This window comes from Babylonia areolata, chromosome 8 (assembly GCF_041734735.1).
Source record: "Babylonia areolata isolate BAREFJ2019XMU chromosome 8, ASM4173473v1, whole genome shotgun sequence".
Classification (NCBI taxonomy): domain Eukaryota; kingdom Metazoa; phylum Mollusca; class Gastropoda; order Neogastropoda; family Buccinidae; genus Babylonia; species Babylonia areolata.
This window is the reverse complement of record NC_134883.1, coordinates 26,079,597-26,102,340: the sequence shown is the minus strand read 5'-3', so window position 1 is coordinate 26,102,340 and position 22,744 is coordinate 26,079,597. Positions and strand designations below refer to the sequence as shown.

Genomic DNA, 22,744 nt, shown 5'->3' with positions numbered 1-22,744 from the left:
CTCGTTCGTAGCAACCATTACATCGCGACAACAGTGGAAATGGCGGACATCTGAAGCAAGAGACTATCTGCGTGCAAGAGGTGAAAAGCGTCGCAGATAATTCTCGTAAGTTGCTCACGACATATCTGAGTTAGCGTCCAAACTAATGTAGATTGTTTCTTGCACACGTCGAAGAGTGTTTTCTTAGAAGGAAAATTAAACAAATTTGATCGATAATTACTCATTTTTCTGTCATTGTCTGTTTACCAGTGCTGGTAACATCCAAACATGTTTGATAGTTACGGGTCACTGTTTTTCCAAGTTCGATTATAATGCTGCAATACACTATTGACTGAGTTCACCTTCTGTCGGTACACATCTTCCTGTGTCGTTGGTTTTGTGTTGAATCAACTGATTAGTGTGTTTTAACTGTTCTCTGTGGTCTGTTGAGATATTCATGTTTCAGTGACCTATCTCGATTTATCACTAATGTGTGAATGGCTGTGCAAAAATTATTACTTCTGTTCTCGTCAGTTTTCTCTTTCATGTGTGTGCGTGTGTGTGTGTGTGTACACGTGTGTTCGTGCATGTGTACGTACACATGTGTGTGTGCATGCGTGTGTGCGTGTGTGTGTGTGTGTATGTTCCTTTAAAGTATATTGAAAATGTACGTGGCACTGTAGTAAAACGCGTGCACACGCATACACTCACTTTCATATATGCATACAGATATACATATATAGATATGTACATGTACAACACACACACACACACACACACACACACACACACACACACACACACACACACACACACACATTGGCCATTCATTAACATTCAGTTTGACCTGTTAGACATGGGCACACTTACGTATACATTCATATGCAGGTTGCACACATTCATTCATGAACATCATTTGTTTTTTTAAATACACACATTTCAACAACGCACAAAAAAGACTACCAGTGAAAGCAACAAAAATTACTTACACATGAACACACAATTTTACTGCCATCAACAAATATCCATTCATTGTTACATTCACTCAGGAATGATACTGGGAAACAGGAGAATGGAGGTGACAGTGTTGCTATTTCCAAGTACATTTTGTTTAAACTCTATAGATTCTGTGATAGTATGCAGAAAAGCAAGAAATATGGAGCAACAGCATGCCAAGGATTCTTGTGTTCAATAAGTCGTTTTAAGAGATTCCTTTTAAAATCTGTTTCGACATGCCAGCTACAATAAATATAGGTGATAAGTTAAAGACTGACAGAGATAGAGACTCAAATAGACCGCACCTATATGACCTGTTTTCTAAATGTTTTGCAAACCAGTAAAGCTATGTCAATTTGATTTTTATTTGGTTTGTTTTTTTCTTTTTTTTTTCTTTTTGTTTGTTGTTTGTTTGTTTGTTTTTTTGTTTTTTTGTTTTTGTTTTTTGTTTGTTTTTGTTGTTCTTACAAGAAGATGAAATGGTAAATAATTATGATCTTTATTAGACAGTAGTGCGCGTATCTAAACTTGCAGAGAATGGCTGATGAGGAGACCACTCAAGCTGCTGCTGAGCAAGCAGCACCTGCAGAGGCACCCACAGAAGCACCTGCAGAGGTACCTGCAGAGGCGGCACCTGTAGAAGCGCCTGCCGAAGCACCTACTGAAGCTCCCGCCGAAGCACCTGCAGAGGCGCCTGCTGAGCAGCAAGCACCCACAGAACCGCCCTCAACGCAGGAGCCAGAACAGCAGCCGGCTGCCGAAGCAGCACCAACAGCTGCTGAGGAAACCCCAGCCCAGCCCCCTGCAGAGGAAGGCACGGCTGCAGGAGAGGCCCCTGCCACTGAACCCCCAGCTGCAGAGGATGCCAAACCTGCGGAAACATCTGCAGAGGAGGCACCCAAAGATGAGCAGGGAGAGGCACAGGAAAAGTCAGGCGAGGAGGTGAAGCCTGATGCTGACGCTAATGCGGAGAAGCCAGCTGAAGAGGCCCCCAAAGCGGAAGAGCCTCCCAATTCAGAAGAAAAAGAGGATGCTGCTCCCCAAGCAGAAGAAACCCCCAAGCAAGAAGAATCTCCAAAGGCTGATGAACCAGCTGCAGAACAGAGCAAGCCAGATGAAGGCAGTAGTAATGATCCAAAGCCGGAAGCTGTGCCTGCTGCTGCCTGATGCTGAAAAGCCTGCTGAACCAGCTAGCGAACCACCTGCTGAACCAGCAGCTGAACCGCCAGCAGAACCACCAGCTCAGGCCGCTACAGAAGAACCACCAGTTCAGGCTGCTACAGAGGACCCAGCAGCCACTGCCACTGAGCAGCCAAAGGCAGAGTCACCGAAGCCACCATCTCCAAAAGTGGAGGAGGCACCAAAAGCACAACAGACTGCTCATGCTATCAATCTGGAGGCCACTGCCACAGGTAAAAATATGTATAATTTCTTTCTTTCTTTCTTTCTTCTTTCTTTCTCTGTTTCTTTCTTTCTTCCCTGTGTTTCCTTGTCGTTTTTTAGCTTAAGATTTTTTTTTTTGTTATCATAATTGATAAATTTGTTGTCACTCAGTATTTAAAGACTGAAGAAGCTACATTACTACAAATGTTTTGTTCTGTACTTGAACATCTTTGGATTTGTCAGAACACATCTTGAAAAACTTTACAAAATGAGAACACATGTTAAGACTGTGTTTAAAGACTCATGTTTTGTTTGTGTATTGTGTATGTTGTTTGGGTTTTTTTTGGTTGTTTTTTTTTCTGTTGTTGTTTTTTTTTTTTTTTGGGGGGGGGGGTTGTTTTGTTTTTTTTAATTAATTTGTTGAAAATGCATCTCAATGAGAGTTTGTGCTGTGTCTGTCTGTGTGCATGTGCATGAGTGTATTTCTGTACATTAGTGTACCTCTATACATATTCCGTGTGTGGGGGCATATGATGTGTGGGCATGGGATGATGAAAAAGCGAAAATCCAGCAATATGCTAATTGATTTTTCTTTCAATGTAAATCAATGCTTTCCATGTGTGCGTGTGTGTGTGTGTGTGTGTGTGCACTTTTGTGTGTATGTGTGTTTGTGTGGAATTAGATTTACATTATGAATAGATCACAGTGATTTTGTCCATGAGAAGGGCTATTGTAATGGACTGTGTAACATTGGCCACTTTTCTGTTTGTTTGTTTTTGTTGTAATCCTGTTGTACAGTTAAAGATTTTGCTTTTGCAACAACAAAAAAGAAGAAGAAAAACATGTCTCTTTTTAGACTCGGCTGTCTATAGATATAAGTATATAGTTGTACAGCGTGATACAACTCTGCAAAGACGTATAAAGATGAACATATTAGATGAAAATAAACAAAATGAATAACCGGTACGGAGGGAGGGATAAAGTTGGAGGATGATATAAACCTTTCAAATAAGTTCTTCTCCTGATGATGATTGATTCGTGTGATAACGAATCCTGCTCTCTGTATTGCTCACCCGCTGTGTGTTGCAGTGAAGTTTGTGCTGATGCCCAGTGGTCAGGTGGTCACCATGGCCTGCATGCTGGGTCAAACTCTGCAGGAGCTCAAGCTGCAGTTTGCCAGTGAGCTCAAGATGCCCGTCAGCCTCATCATCCTCATGTTCGATGGTGAGTGACGGCGTGTGTGTGGTTGCGGGGTGGGGGTTGGGGTTGGGGGTGACAAGCATGCAATATACTATTGTGCACATTTTTTTTCTTTGAGCAGTATTTCTGGAGAAACATGCTATATAAACGTCCATCATTATTGTTATTTTGTTTGATGTGTGTGTGTATTGGTGGTAGTTGGCAAGTTTGAGTTTTTATGGTATGTGCATGCTATGAAACAAGCAGGCATGTATGGATGCTTGTACATATGCATGCATACATGTATTCAAACAAACACAGACACATTTCCTCACGCACATGCACATGCACACTTTCGCATGCATGTATGCACACACACTTACATGCACGCATGTATATATGCACAAATGTATGTAAGCATGCACGTGCTCAAATACATATACACATAAACACAGAATATAGAGGCACACCTGCTCACAGAAACACACACATATATCATCACTTCCTGTCTCATGCCCATCAGTTATTCAGTTTTAAAAGTTCAGTTTCAGTTTCAAGGAGGTGACAAAACATGCGGACCAATCCATATATGCTACACCACATCTAATAATAGCAATAATGATAATAATAACAGTAATGTAATGATAATAATAAAAAAAAATTTAAAGGTAGATGCTTGATCTTTACATAAACCCAGCATGCCAATCAGACCTTGAGATGACAGTTTTAAAAGATTATCAGTGTTAAAACAGTAGTCATTAAACAGCTGCCTTTACTCCAGTTACCATTTCAGTTTCAGTTTCAGTAGCTCAAGGAGGCGTCACTGCGTTCGGACAAATCCATACATGCTACACCACATCTGCCAAGCAGATGCCTGACCAGCAGCATAACCCAACGCGCTTAGTCAGGCCTTGAGAAAAAACCAACAACTAATAATAATAATATGTATAAGGCGCAAAAATTTGATGAAGTCAACTATAAGCATACAAAATTTAAAAAATAAATAAATAAATAAAATAAAATAAATAAATAATAATAATAATATATATATATATATATATATATAAAAGCAAACAAAAAACCACAATAACCTGAAACTGTACTTTCTCAACTCATGGTCCACTGACCCTGATGAGACCTGGAAACGCTGGATGTTTCTGCCTCAGGGAAATCGATGTCCGACGCCACGACCTTGGCAGACCTGGGTGTGGGTCCAAACGGAACAGTACAGCTGGAGATGCAGTCTGCAGACCCGGTCAACAATCCCATCCGGTCGTACCGGCCCCGTCAGGAGTACCAGATGCCAGATGTTATCACTGTGAGGGTGCAGACAGGTCAGTGACCTCAGTTGTCTGTCCTTGTCTGTACGGGGGTGGGACTGTGTGGGAGAGTTCTTGTTCTTTGTTTGTTTGTTGTTTTTTGTTGTTGTTTTTTTTATAATTGTGGTTCATGTGTATGTTTGTAGGAGTTGGGAAGGGGTTGTGTTTATGGTGTGTTGTGTGTGTGTGGGCGTTTGTATGTGTGTGTGTGTGTGTGTGTGGATGTTTATTTTGCACGGTTGTGTGTGGTTGTATGTGTGGTTTGTGTGTGGTTGTGTGTGTGTGTGTGTGTGTGCGTGTGTGTGCGTGTGTGCACCTTTTGTTAAATTTCTCTCATAAGTGTGCTAAAAAAGACCAACAGTTTTTGTTGTTATTGCACATTTAACATTTTTTAGGAAAAGCAGGTCAGTCTAGTCACACTGGTCAGACAGTCAATAAGTGCCTAAATTAACACACATAAGTAAATAATGAATAAATAAATCAGCAACGAAAAAGTAATCAAGTGAAAAAGTAAACATACAAACGCCAATTTTTTTTTTTTTAACAAAAGCAGAGCAATGACAAGAAATGAATTTAAACACTGTTTAATTTAAGATCAAGCATTCAGTATCGGTCATATGCATAATGAGAAAGGTGGAGACAAATATTGAAGCCAGTTTAAGGACAGTTGGGGATCGTTTCACATGAAGGGAAAGTGAAACAAGGGGAGCAACTGAGAAAAGGCTCACTATTCTTAGGAATCTGAGTGTTGCATTAGTTGTCCCTCTTGCAGTAATGCTGATGTAAAAAGTGTGTGCATGAAATAAACAAAATGTTTTACTGTTACACTGTTTACAAGTTTCATGTGATCTCATAAAACATGGACACATTGAGAGTACAGCCATTATATTATAACGAATAATGCTGGGACAGAGAAGAAATATTTTCAATGTTGAAGCTTAAGACTGACTACAATAATTATTATGAGAAAAGAACTCAGAACTCAGAACAAAACGTTTTTATTCAAGGATTAAGATTTTAGGCATAGCCAGTTCTTCCAATCTGCCCTTGTTAATGTACATACAGGCGCACACACGCTGACACCCCCCAAGCTCCCCACTACACCCCCCCTCCCACACACACACACACACTAAGATTGACAGATGGATAGGAAAGTGAGTCACAGAGAGAGAGAGATGCCATCAGTATACAAGTTCCAGAAATATCCGGGTGTTCAGAAATCTACGTATGGCAAGTGCAACATACTACAGTGACTACCACCATCACCAGTATTACATGGACATTTGTCACGATTATGATAGAACGAAATGAATAAATTTATGCATGCATAAAAAATAGAACGAAAAAAAGAAAAGAAAGAAAGAAAAGAAGAAAATGAAAAGGACAAAAGAAGCAAAGCAAAACAAGATAAAATGAGAAAGCAAGAAAAAGAGCAACAACAACAACAGCAACAATAATTGACACAATAAATGAGACATAACTGACCTCTTTGTTTCTGCCTACAGTAATTGAGAGTAAAGAAATGGAGAGAGAGAGAGAGCGAGAGAGAGAACATATATCCTAGCCTTGATGAATACACCCACTGAAAATAGAATCACAGTATATATGATTTTCACCTATTGAAATAACATCTCACATTGAGCATCTATATGTATCTTTTTGTTTGTCCATTTTGCTCTTCACAGAGGATGGTGAAGCAAAAGATGTGGTGGTGGAGATTGAACGTGCTACCTCGAAGAAGCCCTTTTTGGGTGGCTTCCGTCATAAAGTCAATGGAGCGGAGTTCCACAATGCTGCTGCCCAGACCATGCAGAAGCCGAAACCGCCGTCTGGCATTGAGCGCTTCTGTCGGGACACGCAGACCGTGCAGCAACATCATCGCATCCAGCAGACCTTCAACGATACTTCCACTCAGATGACAGGTGAGGTGAATTTTTGCTGATTTCTGTGTGTTCAGTGAGATCTCCACTCAGATGGATGGGTAAAATGTAGTCTTATGTGTTTTTATGTTTGTGTTGTGTTTTGTTGTACAGTATCTGTTGTCAGGTATTAAATTTGTGGTACATTGAATTTTATGGTACCTCCACCCAAATGATGTGTGACAATGTCTACTGTTATTCTATTCTTTTATTATGTTACGTAGATGTCTGCTGTTTTGTTGTTTTTTATCTTGTCATCAAATGTCTGCTGTTTTGTTGTTGTTTTTTATCTTGTCATCAAATGTCTGCTGTTTTGTTGTTGTTTTTTATCTTGTCATCAAATGTCTGCTGTTTTGTTGTTGTTTTTTATCTTGTCATCAAATGTCTGCTGTTTTGTTGTTGTTTTTTATCTTCTCATCAAATGTCTGCTGTTTTGTTGTTGTTTTTTATCTTCTCATCAAATGTCTGCTGTTTTGTTGTTGTTTTTTATCTTGTCATCAAATGTCTGCTGGTTTTTTGTTTGTTTTTTTATCTTGTCATCAGATGTCTGCTGTTTTGTTGTTGTTGTTGTTGTTGTTTTTATCATGTCATCAAGTACTGGGGTGGAGGGGGGGAGGAGGAAGGGTTAGAAGGAATGTCTCTTTTGCTGTATTTGGCTTTGTTTTAGTGTGGAATGTTTTGCTGGCTTTTGGCTGTTTCATTGCTAGTGACAGACAGTGCATGAGTTGTGAGTTGCTGGTTTGTGAGGTTTTTTTCTTTTCTGTTTTAAATCAATTTTCAATTTTTCTCTGGTGTAAAATATGTTGTCCTTGAGGCATCTGTTTCTAGTGAGAATGTGATCTGGGAATTTGTAAGAGAAAATGTGCATTTGTGTGTGTTGTGTGTGTGTGTGTGTGTGTGTGTGTGTGTGTGTGTGTGTGTGTGTGTTTGGGCATAGAGTGGGGTGTGTGTGTATGTGTGTGGGAGAGAGAGAGATATAGGGAGTGTGTGTGTGTGTGTGTGTGTGTGTGTGTGTGTGTGAGTGTGTGTGTGTGTGTGTGTGTGTGTGTGTGTGTGTGTGTGAATAAGATTTGTACCTGAATGCGTTGCTTGCTTTTAATCATGTAGGAGGAAGTTGTAGAATGGTCAAGGCGCTCAGCTGCCAATACAGAAAGTCCATGAGGGTGTAGGTTCTAATCCCGCTCTCCCCCTTTCTCCTCAGTTTGACTGGAAAATCAAATGGACCATCTAGTCATTTGGACGAGATGAGAAACCAAGGTCCAGTGTAAAGCTTGCACTTGGCACACTGAAAAAGAACCAAGAGAGAACAAAGAGAGTGTTGTCCCCTGGCAAAATTCGATAGAAAGAATCCACTTTGGTAACTACATAAATATACAGACATTCACTCAAGGCCTGACTAAGCGTGTTGGGTTATTCTGTTGGTCAGGTATATAGATTTGTCTGAATGCAGTGACGCCTCCTTGAGAAACTGAAACTGAAATCATCCATGCAGGTATTGGCGTGTACGTATCCAATGTGGAGGACAAGCTGATGACGCCAGGAAAATACACGATGGCAGATGATCACCTCAACATGATTCTGCATAAGGTCAGATTGTGTGTCTAACATGGATACATCCATTCTGTCCCATTTGTTTGCCAGTTTTATTGACACAAGTCCTGCATGTTATAAACACTGTAATGACTGGAATGTTTTCCAGGGGTTTTTTTTCCAATCCTAGGGGGGATTATTTCACTGGAAACTGGATTGTAAGCTGTTTTTAACCATTCAACATTGGGGTGTTTACAGCCTCGATAGGCTTCCATACCATATTCATGTGGAAAAACACAGAAAGTATACTGTTTTTCCTCCAAATTACATGTGGACACACTAGAAATATACATGCTATAGTTGCCGTTCTCTGTGAATTATTATGTGTGTAGTTTCGCCATTGCGTTTGTATATTGCTTGTTACACATGAACAAGCACGGTATAAGCTCAGGCTTATTGTTGCTCAAGTTTTCTTAATTGAAAGCTGTATTTCGCCTTGTTTCTTGATATTAGAAATGTTTAAACCAAGAAAAGAATAAAATTGTTGTCATCATTGGGTTTTTTTGTTGTTGTTGTTGTTGTTTTTTCTCAAGGCCTGACTAAGTGCGTTGGGTTACTCTGCTGGTCAGGCATCTGCTTGGCAGATGTGGTGTAGCGTATATGGATTTGTTCGAATGCAGTGACGCCTCCTTGAGCTACTGAAACTGAAACTGAAACTGTGAATTACACATGATTATATAAGATATTGACAACCGTTTTAATGAGACGAGTTTTAATGCTGGAGCAGTGCTGGTGCACTGAGCTTAGTGAGTGAAAACAAGACCATGTGTTGATACTCATCAAGTTTGGTTAGGAAAAGGGAGCATGCTTAGTCACATCCCTGCAGAAGGAACAAATGTTGATCTTTTAGTTTGTGTTTTAGTTTGCTTCTTTATACTCAAGTACGATAAAGATAATGGTAACAATGTTTGATTCAAGAAAGGGCGTTGTCTCATTTGAAGGGGTACACACTGATGAGACACATTTTAAGTAATATTGTGCTCATAGATATTATTACACCTGTCTGTCGTTTACATCACTTTTTGCATGGCAGTATTCATTGTCTTGGAGGTGAGGTGGTCATTACTTTTAAACTTTGTATCACTTTCTTCAGGTTGTCCTGATCCAAAAGTACTACAGGCGTTGGCTGGCCAAGCGCTATGTGGACAAACTGAAAGACGACAAGAGGAAACGGATGGAGTTTGAGCGGCAGGAAGAGATCCGCAAACAGAAAGAGAAAGAGGAGAGGATAAAGCGAGAGTTTGAGAGAAGGATGCAGCCCAAGACCAAAGAAGATTTCGACTTGCTGTACTCTGCCCTTGAAAGTGAGTGGGAATGATCATTAGCTCAATGATTGATGGTTCAGCGTATTTTATTGGGGGTGTTCAGCTGATGCTTGGAGAGTCTCCATGTGAGATAGAATCTTCTGTATTTCTATAAAGCCTACTTTTTTTTCTTCTTTTTTTTCTTTTTCTTTTTTTTTTAATGAACTTGATGACGTAAAAGACCACAGTCACTGTGATGTACCCAGATGTGCTAACATACCACCAACATGGAAAATGACTTCTCAAGAAGAAAGAGAAAAAGTGCATGTGTGTTTTTGTGTTTCCTAGTGATATCTGTATGTGAATTTATGGGTGTATGTGCCATGTGTGTTTGTGTGTGAGTATGTCTGCACACATGTTTATGTGTGTATACTTGTGTGTGTGTTTGTGTGTGTGAGTGTGTGTGTGTGTGTGTGTATGAGTGAGTGAGTGAGTGAGTAGGCATGTGTGCTTGCACATGTGCACTAATGTTTGTGCATAAAATTGCAGTCAAGTGCTGTGGAAGCTGTCGTTGCTGACCCATATTACACATCTGTCTGTCTCTCACAGAGTGGCGTGTGGAAGAGCTGGAGCGCATCAACTCAACACTGACTGGCGCAGAGAGGAAAGCGGCCCTCTGCATGCTCCTTGACCAGGAAACACAGCTGCTGGCAGCCATCGACCGCCACAAGCTGGAGACGGGGACCGACAACAAACAGCAACGCATCCAGGACTTTTTGGAAAAGGTAGGATACAGTGTCCATGAGGGTCAGGGTTTGAATCCTGGTGTTGCTCACCCGTTCTCTCAAGTTTGACTGAGCGTTTAGTCATACGTGTGAGTTGCTTAACCAAGGTTCCATGTGCAGCATGCACTTGGCGCACTGAAGAACCTATGTCAACATAAGCGTTATCCTCTGGCAAAATTATGTTGAAGAAATCCTTTCTGATAGGTACACACAATACACAATACACAAACTTTATTGTCTATACTTTGGTACAGAGATTTTCTTTTTGGCAGCAGCACATGCCCAACATAAGAAGAAAATAACAAACAAATAAAATGAATGGATAAATTAAATGGCACCAAATGGAAATAGCTATATACAAATATACAGATTACTGAAATTTACGTGCCTATCCATTTCAGTCAGCCAAACCGCATTGCACATCTACACACACACACACACACACACACACACACACACACCACGCACACACACCACGCGCACACACACGCTCTCTCTCATCCCTTCTCTCTCTGTCTCTCTCTTCACAAAAAATGCAACTACACACACACACACACACACACACATGCACACACACATATACATATGTATATATGTATGTATGTATGCATGTATGTAGATAGATAGATATAGATAGATATAAATATATATATATATATATGCCTGAGCAAATGCATCGGGTTATGCTGCTGGTCAGGTATCTGCCTAGCAGAATTTTGTGTAGCATACATAGATTTGTCCTAACACAATGAGGCCCCCCTGGAGATAAAACTGAAACTGAAGCTGACGTTATGTGTGCAGGCTGCAGCGCCCAAGAAGTGGCGTGGGTTTGACGGGAAGATGACGGAGATGGACACGCCGTACACGATACGCGCCAAGGAGCTTCGGGACATCTACAACTCCATCAACATGAAGTACCTGACTCAGGACGAACGGCTGGATGTGCTCCTGACTCTGAAGCACACTGTCAAGGTGTGTTGGGTCTTTTCGTCAAAAACGCTCCTCAGCGCCAAATATTTTACACTTTATGCTCTCAGTCACATGATTCTGTTTATGTCCAAAGAACACAATGGACTTTTTCACTTCGAACTAGGTCAGGGGGCGAAAGTTAGTCATTGTCCTATTGTACAGGAAAGTTGGCTGCAGCACACACACACACACACACACACACACACAAACACACACGCAGAGAGTAATTTAACATGAAAATGGAATTGTGACTTACTCTCATGCTCACAAACCATGTCAGAAATGTTTCAGCTTTCATCCATATACAATGCACTGCAGATCACAGAAGACGAGACAGTTGAAAGAGAGACTGTCAAGGTTGGAACGTACACTGATGATAACCTCTTAGGAGCAAAATGTTCACAATTCTGTTATTCTCTGCTTTTAATGAACTAGTTCCAAAGTATAAGAGCAACTATGAATTTGAATTTTGACATCAGACTATCAGTGAACTTTGAATGAAAATATATATTTGTATAACTTTTCACCGCGAGAAAATGATGAAAATGTACAGCTTTAGCTGCAATGAACCACCAAACTATATTTCATCCGTGTTTCTCCGTGTTCAGGAACATGACTGCAAGCTGACGCAGGAGATCATCGAGCTGATCGACCGGGAGGCTGACCTGCTGATGCGAGGGGTGAAGGAAGGGAACCTGACAGGGCTGCGTAAACGCATCTCCACATTGTTCCTGCAGTACATCAAGACTCCCACCTTCAACCCAGAGGCTGCTCATCTGCTCAAGGTCCTTGTTGCCATGTTGCTGCTGTTGTTGTTGTCGTAGTTGACTGGGAATCAGAATAAGCCAAAGAGATAATTATTAACCCATTCAACTCTTGGGGCTTTGCAGCCTCACTTGGAATCAGAATAAGCCAAAGAGAGATAATTATTAACCCATTCAACACTTGGGGCTTGGCAGCCTCACTGGGAATCAGAATAAGCCAAAGAGAGATAATTATTAACCCATTCAACTCTTGGGGCTTTACAGCCTCACTGGGAATCAGAATACGTCAGAGAGAGATAATTATTAACCCATTCAACTCTTGGGGCTTTGCAGCCTCACTGGGAATCAGAATAAGCCAAAGAGAGATAATTATTAACCCATTCAACTCTTGGGGCTTTGCAGCCTGACTGGGAATCAGAATAATCCAAAGAGAGATAATTATTAACCCATTCAAGTCTGGGGGTTTTACAGCCTGACCTGGAATCAGAATAAGCCAAAGAGAGATAATTATTAACCCATTCAACTCTGGGGGGTTTACCGCCTGACTGGGAACCAGAATAATCCAAAGAGAGATAATTATTAATCCATTCAAGAATAACTGGGAATCAGAATAATCCAAAGAGAGATAATTATCAATCCATTCAAGTCTGGGGGCTTTGCAGCCTGACTGGGAATCAGAATAAGCCTAAGAGATATGACTATCAATCCATTCAAGTCTGAGGATTTCATAGCCTCAGCAGGCTTCCCTGGGCTACTGATACGGAAAAAAAAACGCAGAAGATATTCTGTAGTCGACTTATTTTTCCTTCAAATTAATACTTGTGAACACAGCTGGAAGTTAGTACCCTTTGTTTGCAGTTCCTACATATTTAGGAACATGGAAACTGTTTTAATGAAACAAATTTAAACACATGACTACTGCCCGGGTGCAGGGTTTAATGAGTTAAACAGAGATTATGATGCATGATAAGTAAACAGTTACTCTTCTTCCTGTGATTGAAGTTTTATGTCAGCTTTCAAGCAGTATCTGTTAAAGTGCATTTTATCAATTTCATCTTCTTTTTCTTCTTCTTCTTCTTCCTTCTTTAGCTTCTTCTTCATCTTCTTCTTCTTTTTCTTATTCTTTTTCTACATTCTTGGGCTGCTGTTCCTAAAGTCACTTATATGTACAAGTGGGCTTTTATATGCGTGACCATTTTTACCCTGCCATGTAGGCAGCCATACTCCATTTTGGGGGGCATTTCACCCATTTAATCCTTGCCCTTTTTGCTTCCAGGTACCTCAAGACCCGTCCACACTGCGCAAGAACATCTACTTCTGCTCCTCCTGTAACAAGTACCTGCCCTCCACAGAGTTCTACCTGTCTTCCAACTCCCGCACGCCCGGCAAATGCCGCGGCTGCCTGAAGATCGACAACGATGCGCGCGTTCGCCAGGACTACAGTCACTACCGCAGAATGCTCAAAGCTTTGCGGCGCTCAGAGGAGGCATACCAGGATGGCTCTCAGATCGCCTTCCTTATGCAGGTGACTGCTTTTTTGCTGTGTACACGGATGTGTTTTGTTTGGGGTGTTGTTGTTTTTTTTTGCAGGGGTTAATTTCTTCATTTTCATTTGTCTGAAAATGTGAGTTTTGGAGGAAAAGACAAGACACAAAAAAGATCATTTATTTCATAGAAATAATAGCAAAAAAGACTTTTTGCAAAATGTTTTGGAAATATATTAATTCAAAGTTAAAAAGAATGAAGATGATAGAAAGTAAAAGAAAAAGAATGGACAGAAGTGTTGGAATACAGAAGACAAAAAAATGTTTCGCCTGAAGGAGAGGGAGTGAATCATATTAAAAAAAGAAAAAAACAACAACAACGAAGAAGCCAAAACCAAAAAAGAAACAGCAAACATATGAAATCAGACAAAATCAAGAAGAGTAATGGGGAAAAGTTAAACAGCAAACATATGAAATCAGACAAAATCAAGAAGAGTAATGGGGAAAAGTTAAACAGCAAACATATGAAATCAGACAAAATCAAGAAGAGTAATGGGGAAAAGTTGTAAGCTTTAAGACTTGGTGAGAGCAACAACAACAAAAGACCCAGAATTAAAAAAACAAACACACAAATCCTCTTCCAAGAAGAGAGGTAGTGAAAACATAACAAAAGACCTGGAATTGAAAAGAAACATGATGCCCTCTCCCTAGAGAAACAATGGGGAAAACGATACAAGATTCCGGAGTTAGAGTAAACAACAACAAAATCAAAGGACCCAGAATCGAAACTAAACATATCTTCCCCCATGGAGAACAATGTGAAAAGTGATATAAGAATTAAGAAAGTGATGTAACATTTAAGAGTAAGTGTCAACAACAGTTTCAGTCTCAGAACCACACTCTGCTAGCGTGCGAAGGAGGAAGGTGGAGGAATGGCTAAGATGCTTATCTGCCAACACAGTGTCCGTTAAGTTCTGGGTTTGATTCCTGCTCTCCCTCTTTCTCCCAAGTTTGACTGGAAAATCAAACAGAGCATCCAGTAATTAAGATGAGATTATTAAACATGTGCATATGCACTTGGGGCACTGAAAAAGAACCCAAGGCAACAAAAGGGTTATCCTCAGGTACGTTCTGTAGAAGAAATCCACTCGGATAGGTACACAGATATAAATGTATGCACTCAAGGAATGACGAAGCGAAGCGCATTGGGTTATGCTGCTGGTCAGGCATTTGCCTAGCAGATGTGGTGCAGAGTAAATAGATTTGTCCAATTAATGTAGTGGGAACCTCCTTGAGAAAGTGAATCTGAAACCATCACCGAAAAAAATCCCAACAGTCTGGAAGTGAAAAAACAAGCAGCATGGTAACTATTATCCCTTCCGTTGACAGGAGAGCGACCTGCGATATCTGGTGGAGAACGTGTGGAGCGGCCAGAGCGTGCTGAGTGCCTGGGAGGACCTCTACGACCTGGTCCTGGTGCGCTGGGACAAGCACCTGCAGTGGTCTCCCTGGAACTGCATCCTGCTCACCACCGACGAGGCCAAGGCCCACAACCGCCTCGTCAGTCTGGATGAGGTGAGATGGGAGTTGTCATCGTCATCGTTGTTGTCATTGTCGTCGTCCGTTTTTGTTTCTCCGTATCATTATCACTGTTCGATTTTTTTTTTTATTTGTTTATTTACTTTTTAAGATAAAGATTACGCTAATCAATCACCTCATCAGTCCGGATGAAGTGAGATGAGAATCGTCGTTGTTGTTGTTGTTGTCATTGTCTTTTCTTGTTTGTCAGTACCATTATCACTGTTTGAATTCCTTTGTTCTTTTTTGTTTTTTTTGTTTTTTGTCAGTATCATTATTACTGTATGAATTTTTCTGTTTTCTTATAAATTTATTTATTCATTTTTTATAAAGATTACGCTAATCAACTGTCTTGTCAGTCTGGACGAGGTGTGACCTGAACCATTGTCATCATGGTCATCGTTCATAGTTGTCGTTTCTTGTTATTCAGAATCATTATCATCAATTATGATAACATTTTACTTATTCTGTTTAGATTAAGTTGATAAAAAAATATAATTAAAATACAGAAAAGAACTGATTTAAATGTTACGTGGACTGAGTGAGATGTGGATCAATTGGTCTTTGTAACATTGTTTCATTTGACCTTTTCCTCCCAGAAAGCGGAGTATGACTGCATACATGGCGGGGGATGAAAACGGTCATGCACATAAAAGCCTACTCCTGTAAAAGACTGAACTTAGGAGTTGCAGCCCACGAAAGAAGAAGATCTGACTTTTTACTATTGTCTTGGGTTCTGTTCCAGTGGTTTTAAAACCTGACTGGTAGTCAGCCCTGAAATGGTTCTTTGTGGTGGAGGGGCTGTAAGCAGTGTGATTTGATTTGACCTGAACTTAAGTGAAGTTCTCAAATAAAGTTGAGAACAGTCAGTTTATGGATTTCTAACTGTGAAGATATCTGTTGGATGCTTCAGGTGTGCTTTCATCAGGACATGACTTTGTATAAGAATTTCTTTAAATCCGCATGTTTGGTTCTGTGTGTGTGTGTGTGTGTGTGTGTGTGTGTTTACAAATGTATACAAATGTACGCATGCAGAAACTTTTTTTTTTTCATTTGTTTGGCATGTTCAATACTAATTTTGCCACTGTTCAGTCTTGAGAAACATAATGTATATGAGAGTGTCTGATTAGCTTTTAACATTTTCATGTTTATATGATTATGACAGCCAAATAACAAAACTGCCATTGACTGTTGAGATGCTGTGATGCAGTGACCTAATTCTGTAACCTGTAATGTATTTGATTACAGCCCACAAAATCAGGGGTAAACTCCTCAGTTACTTCCCCTCATTTCTCTTCAGTGTTAATTCTGTCCTCTGTAATCATCTGCCCTTTCTGCACTAACTCAACTGTTCTGTCCCACATCTTTCAGTATAAAAACAAAACAAAACAATCTTTAGGAAATATGGGAATTCTGTATGCATGCTGTATGATATTTTACAGAATATAGCGTTCATGTTATATGAATGTTGTAACTTTTGCATCATAAGAATAATAATTTTTGTTGTAATCCAATGGACACAGTAGGAAATTACTCGTGATATGAGCAGTTGTTGTGTCTAACAAAAACTAACATGACATATATATTCACTCTTGAATATGATATTTTTTGGAGTCTTCACTAGCAGCGTGGGCATGTTGAACAGAATGATATCAATGATTAATATAATTATTATTACATTTCATTGATTTTCGTTTACAACACCTAAAAGTAACTTAATTCACATGCATTTTTGGATATTTCCTGTTTAACACTAGCACATGAAATAACCTGTCAAAAGATTTTCTTTTGCTATAATTAGAAATACTAGAGAAAAAAAACAGGTTTCATTATTTTTCTGTTGCTGATTTTCTTCTTGTTGTTTGGGCGGGGGACGGAAGGGTGAGGGGAGGTTGGGGGGGGGGGGGGGGGGGAGGGGGTTAGAGAAATATAAACTGAGCTGCCTATATGATATCCAAAGTGAGACATTACATAACTGCAATGTATTCAGTTTCATTGTAAAATGCCATTTGGTCAATCAAAGAGAAAATGAAACAAACAAACAAACTGCTTTCATGTTTTTATGGGTAAATGGTGATACACTTAAAAAAAAAGATAAAAAAAAGTGATTTATCGTGTTTGTCATAACATATACAGTGCAGTATCTAACATTATTATGCTAAAATATGCATTGCACTTTATATACTTTGTTGTTGTTGTGCTCCATATCCATTCAGCTCATTACCGTGATACAGAAAGAAAATACACAGATCTCATGCAGATATTTCTCACCAAGAAATTATCACCAGATGCAAGAGACTAGTTTACTTCCTTTCTGTTATCTGCCACAAGTAAGAAATACCCAGTGTGTGTGTGTGTGTGTGTGTATGTGCGTGTGTGCGTGCGTGTGTGCGTGTCAGTCTTAAGGTTTATCCTCAGTTAATTCAGATCTTTGCCAACACAGAGACAAATTGTTTCTCATTAATAGATAGTGGGAGTTGTGTGTGTGTGTATGCATGCATCTATGTGTGTGTGTGTGTGTGTGTGTTGTGCGATGTGCGTATAGATAGATAGATAGATAGACGTGTGTGTGTGTGTGTGTGTGTGTGTGTGTGTCTCTCTCTCTCGTTTAGACCATCCTCTTTCTTCATGATTTCCCCCCCTCCCCCCCTCCCCCCCCCCCCCCCCCTCCCCATTTCTGCAGGTGGTGGGCTGGCTAAATCTCAGCAGACTATGTATCATACGCTCCGCTTGATATTCCTTCTTCTGTCTTTCTTTCTTTCTTCCTTCCTATCTTTTATTCAGTCTTTCTTTCCTACTTCCTGTTTGTATATGCCATTTCTTCCTTTCTGTATTCCTCCTATGTAAATCATTTGTCTGTACGTATGCACATCCTCCGCTCTCCTCCCCACACCCCCCACCCCCACTCTCCAAGACCCTTCTCACCCCACCCAAGTATTACACTTGTTCCTCTTCATCTTCTTTGCTTGAAAACCTGGACATAGCTTTTATGGTTGTATGGTGGTGGGTGATTTGATTTCAGTTGATCTCTTTGTTTGTCCATCTTCTACTTCCACTTCTCCATCCTGCATATTTTATGTGCAACTCAAATTTGCAGAAGAATCAAGTCAGATATTGAGGAGTCGTACCAGTACTTTTTTTTTTTTTTTTTTTTTTTTTTTTTTTAATGGCAAATGCGGTGGTCTGCACACTTTCACACCTTCTTGAAACATGAAGTCAGTAAATTTATGACATTGGACAGAAGTAACTTATGTAGCATATCAGCAGAAGTAGTAATATTGACTGCATTAGTGGCACTGAAAGTAGTGGTGGTAGTTGAAGTAGATTTAGTACAGGCAGGGCTGTTCTAGTTTTAATGGTGGTGATATGCTTTATGTTGCATGTTTTATTGCACTGCTGGAACTTAGAATGGTTATGTTACACTAAAAGTTTAGGACATGTTGATCATGAAGAAACAGATACTTGCATATACTTGTGTAATGCATGTGTGCACAGGCGCACATTTTCTTATCTCCTTTATTGAAAATTTCTCACACTTAATGAATAGATAAGACTGGTAATAAGGTAATTTGTGTGTGTGTGTGTGTGTGTGTGTGTGTGTGTGTGTGTGTGTGAAATTGATATTTGAAAATCTAACTGCTGTCTATCTGTCTCTACACCACTACACTCTCCCACCTGTCTTCATGTACACTGTCAAACACACACACACACACACACACACACACACACATATATATATATATATATATAATTAATCTTATTTTCTGATGATATATGATACTCTCCCACCTGTCTCTGCACCTGTCAGTGTCCATGTACACTGTCAAACAATTTTTTTTTTTTTTTTTTTTTTTTTTTTTTTTAATAATCTTATTTTTGGTGATGTCTCTGTGACAAGGGCTACGGCGACGTCTTCATTCAGAAGATTAAGCAGAAGCACACTCTGGCCCGGAACTATTTCTCCCGCCTGCCCGGCATGGCTGAGCTGATGAGGATGCACGGCGCCGACACCTCTCCCTCCATGGCCCCCGGACCCAGCACCATCGCTGGACACGCCCTCAACATGCAGACCCAGAAAGTCTGAGAGGAGCAGGAGCAGGATGATTAGGAGAAGCAGGACGAGGAGGAGGAGGAGCAGGAGAGAGGGGGATAGAGAGAGAGAGAGAGAGGAAGAATGCTGAAGGTTTAGGACAGTGCGTTGATCTCTTCCTCAGGATCAGGAAGCCTCCAGCTCTCTCACTGAGGAAGTGTAGGTTTTGGGTTGCATTATGAAACATTCCAGACTTTTTTCTTCTTTTTTTTCTTTTTTAAAATTTGTTCATTGTTAAGTTTATTTTATCATTATTATTATTATCAATATTATTATTATTTTATTGACTCTGTTGTTATAATCATTTGTTATTTGTCAGTATTGCTATTATCATCATCATTATTATCATTGTTATTATTATCTACTTATTATTATTATTTTATTATCAACTTCGATCATGATCACTTGTAAGACCTGAATCAGAATTTAGTGTTTTCACTTTTGAAAAAAAAAAAAAAAAAAAAAAAGATCAAATGATCTCCTTAGCTTCCATGTCAGCTGACTGACAGAGGGGATTGATGTAAACTGGGAGCAGATGATGACTGATACAGGACCGATGGATGACTTCCAAACCTTTCGAACACTTTTCCTTGGAAGTACAGCTGGGTGATGTCGCCCCTTTCACCACCACCCACATGTTTACAGTCTGCTCCTTACGGCTCCACTGAAGGCTGTCCAGCCTGTTGCTGACATCAGTAGATTTTTGTCATATAAAAAAAGAGAATGTCTGTATCTTTAAGTAAGGAAACAAGGACAGAGAAAGAGAAAATTGTAATTTTGATCTGGTTCTCGAAATAGGGTTTACAAAGGAAATGATGTTGGATTTTGACCTGGTTCTTGAAATAGGGTTTACAAAGGAAATGATGTTGGATTTTGACCTGGTTCTTGAAATAGGGTTTACAAAGGAAATGGTGTTGGATTTTGACCTGGTTCTTGAAATAGGGTTTACAAAGGAAATGATGTTGGATTTTTATTTCATCTGATTAATTCTTCTCTTTAAAAAAAATTTTTTTTTAATTACGAACTGTTTATCATGATTATTATGTCGTGATTGTGCATTGATGTGTGAAAAAAAAAAAAGCTTTCAGTTCATAAGGAATGTCTGTTATCATTTTTGTTTTTTTTTCTGTTTTGCTTGTATTACCTCTTGCCCTTTTTTTTTTTAATATGAATCTTTGTTACGTGATAAATCATGATAGAAACTGAAGTAAAAATCAACTGAAGCATTCAAGTCTGTTATCAAGTGCCTGTATATTGGAGTCACATTTTTACGTAGGTTTTCCTAACTCCACCCCTTTCCTACACCCCCCCCCCTCTACACACCCGCACACACACACACACACACACACACATCACCCACCCCTCCCTCCATAACTTGAAAAAAACACATGAGCCTATGTGCATTTAGGTTTAGTGATATACCTCTTAAAGTCTTTTCATAGTTTTTGGTTATACAAGGATTGAGAATCATGTCACAGTATCATGGGTTTGATTTATTTTATTTATTATCACTTCCGAAACATTTTTACTTTAAAATCTGTACACATATTAACAGTATTTCACGTTTTATATTATGCTGTATGACACTACTTTCTGCTTTGCAAATTGACTTTTTCAAGTCTAAGTATCAGGTCTCTGTGATATTATGCTAACGAGCCTTAATTGCTTATTTCAGTTTCGTGTGAGTGTATTGTGGACAGATTTTCACTTAAGTTATGTATACTCTGTTGTTAGTGGATGATTGCTTTTTGTTTCATTTGTACATTTGACTTTGATTGGGGTTTTTTTGTTGTTTCGTTTTTGTTTTTTTGTTGTATAGAATGAATGCCATGGAAACTGTGATTCTTAGAGAATTATGAGCACTGAGCTGTTGTTCACAGCGAAAGTTGATGGTCTTGAATCTGTCATTTTCATGTTCATGATTGGAATATGAAGTGTGAAGATGAGAGTATTTCATACACTTAATTGATTGATGGTCTTTATTGTTTGTTCTGTGTGTGTGTGTGTGTGTGTGTGTGCTTATGTGCATGTGTGTGAGCGTGCTTATCTGTTTGTGTGTGCGTGTGTGTGTGTGTGTGCCAATAGAATAAAAAGGTGTGAATCTCTCTCTCTCTCTCTCTCTCTCTCTCTCTCTCTCTCACACACACACACACTTTAATCTATTTGGGTTTCATAAAGGCAAGTCACTGCACACACACACACACACACACACACACACACACACACACACACAAATTAACAAGTCTGCCAAGACATTGGCGCCATTACCACTAAAGCTAGCAAGACCCTTGGTTTTCTTCACAAAAACCCAGCTCAGCTCAACTGATCTGAAGGAGAGCATATATTATACCTCATGTTCATGAGTCCTAATTCCGAGTATGCCAGTTCAGTGTGTGGCCCATGCACTCAGAGGAACATTGATCAACACCAGGCAGTACAGTGAAGTGCCGCACGCTTTGTGTGGATCGCTACAACACCACTTCCAGTGTTGGTGCCATTCTGCAACACAGCCTTGGGTGGCCGACCCTGCAGGACAGTAGAAAGAAAGCAAGCGTCACAATGCTTCATAAGATGCACGTTGGGCAGGGCCATATGAAGCACAACAAGCTGCGGTCTGCTACAGCTGGGGGCTGTGGAGGAGTGATGAGCAGTTCAGACTGACCCAGTGCAGGACAGACTACCACCACTTCTCGTTTTTTCCCCCGCGCACCATCAGGGACTGGAACACATTCTGCGTGGATGAAACGGTCTCCATCATCACCACTCTTGACAACATCCTGCTGTCAGGCATGGTGCAGACACTATCTGATAGATCCGACCCCCTCCCTCCCCAAGTCCATCAGTCCGTTTATCCTTGCCCATCTCCACACCCCCCCTTACCCCATCCACCCATGCCCATCCAACGATTTCCTCTTTTGTGCTTAGCTGTTGGATGTGCGTATTGTGGGCCTGATACAGCATTTGGCTGTGTTCGGCTCTGGGCCAAGGACGACAGAAAACCTTTGGCAGCTTGCTGGTAGCTCCACGTGCAGTTAGACCTATAACAGCTTAGGGACATGATTTCGTTGGGATTTTTTTAACACCATCAAGGGAAAATACAGCATCCTTCCAAGTCAAAATAGCGAAAAAATGAAGTTGTTGGTTGTGGCCACTCAACTTGAAGAAGGAGAAGAAGGTTGATAATCTTCGCATGTTTCCTTCAAAAGCCAGGATTCTGTTACTGTGCTCGTCAACAGACAAAATGTTGCACTAACACAGGAAGGTTTAACAACCTGGAATATCATACCAACCCAGTGGGAGCTATGTACATGTGCATGATTTTACTTTTTCCTCTTAAATGTTTTAGAGATTATCAGACCTCAAGAACAAGACTGAATTTTGATTGTCCTCTCAGTTGCCATCATCAAGTGATAAATGCAACGATGAAAGTGTCGAGAAACTCTCTGGAGAACTTTTGACCTGGAG

The 22,744-nt window shown here is 40.1% G+C and overlaps 1 protein-coding gene across 1 annotated transcript; it reads left to right on the top strand.

The window, feature by feature from the left end:
* On the top strand, positions 1 to 21,048 carry LOC143284687 (IQ motif and ubiquitin-like domain-containing protein). The gene is given in 14 exon segments (XM_076591617.1): positions 1 to 105; positions 1,510 to 2,115; positions 2,117 to 2,387; positions 3,448 to 3,582; positions 4,704 to 4,871; positions 6,542 to 6,778; positions 8,268 to 8,362; positions 9,459 to 9,669; positions 10,219 to 10,394; positions 11,196 to 11,366; positions 11,972 to 12,148; positions 13,404 to 13,652; positions 15,001 to 15,186; positions 19,088 to 21,048. Coding segments are annotated over 13 exon segments (2,865 nt in total). The 5' UTR covers positions 1 to 105; positions 1,510 to 1,512; the 3' UTR covers positions 19,274 to 21,048.
* Positions 21,049 to 22,744: the final 1,696 nt, after the last annotated feature.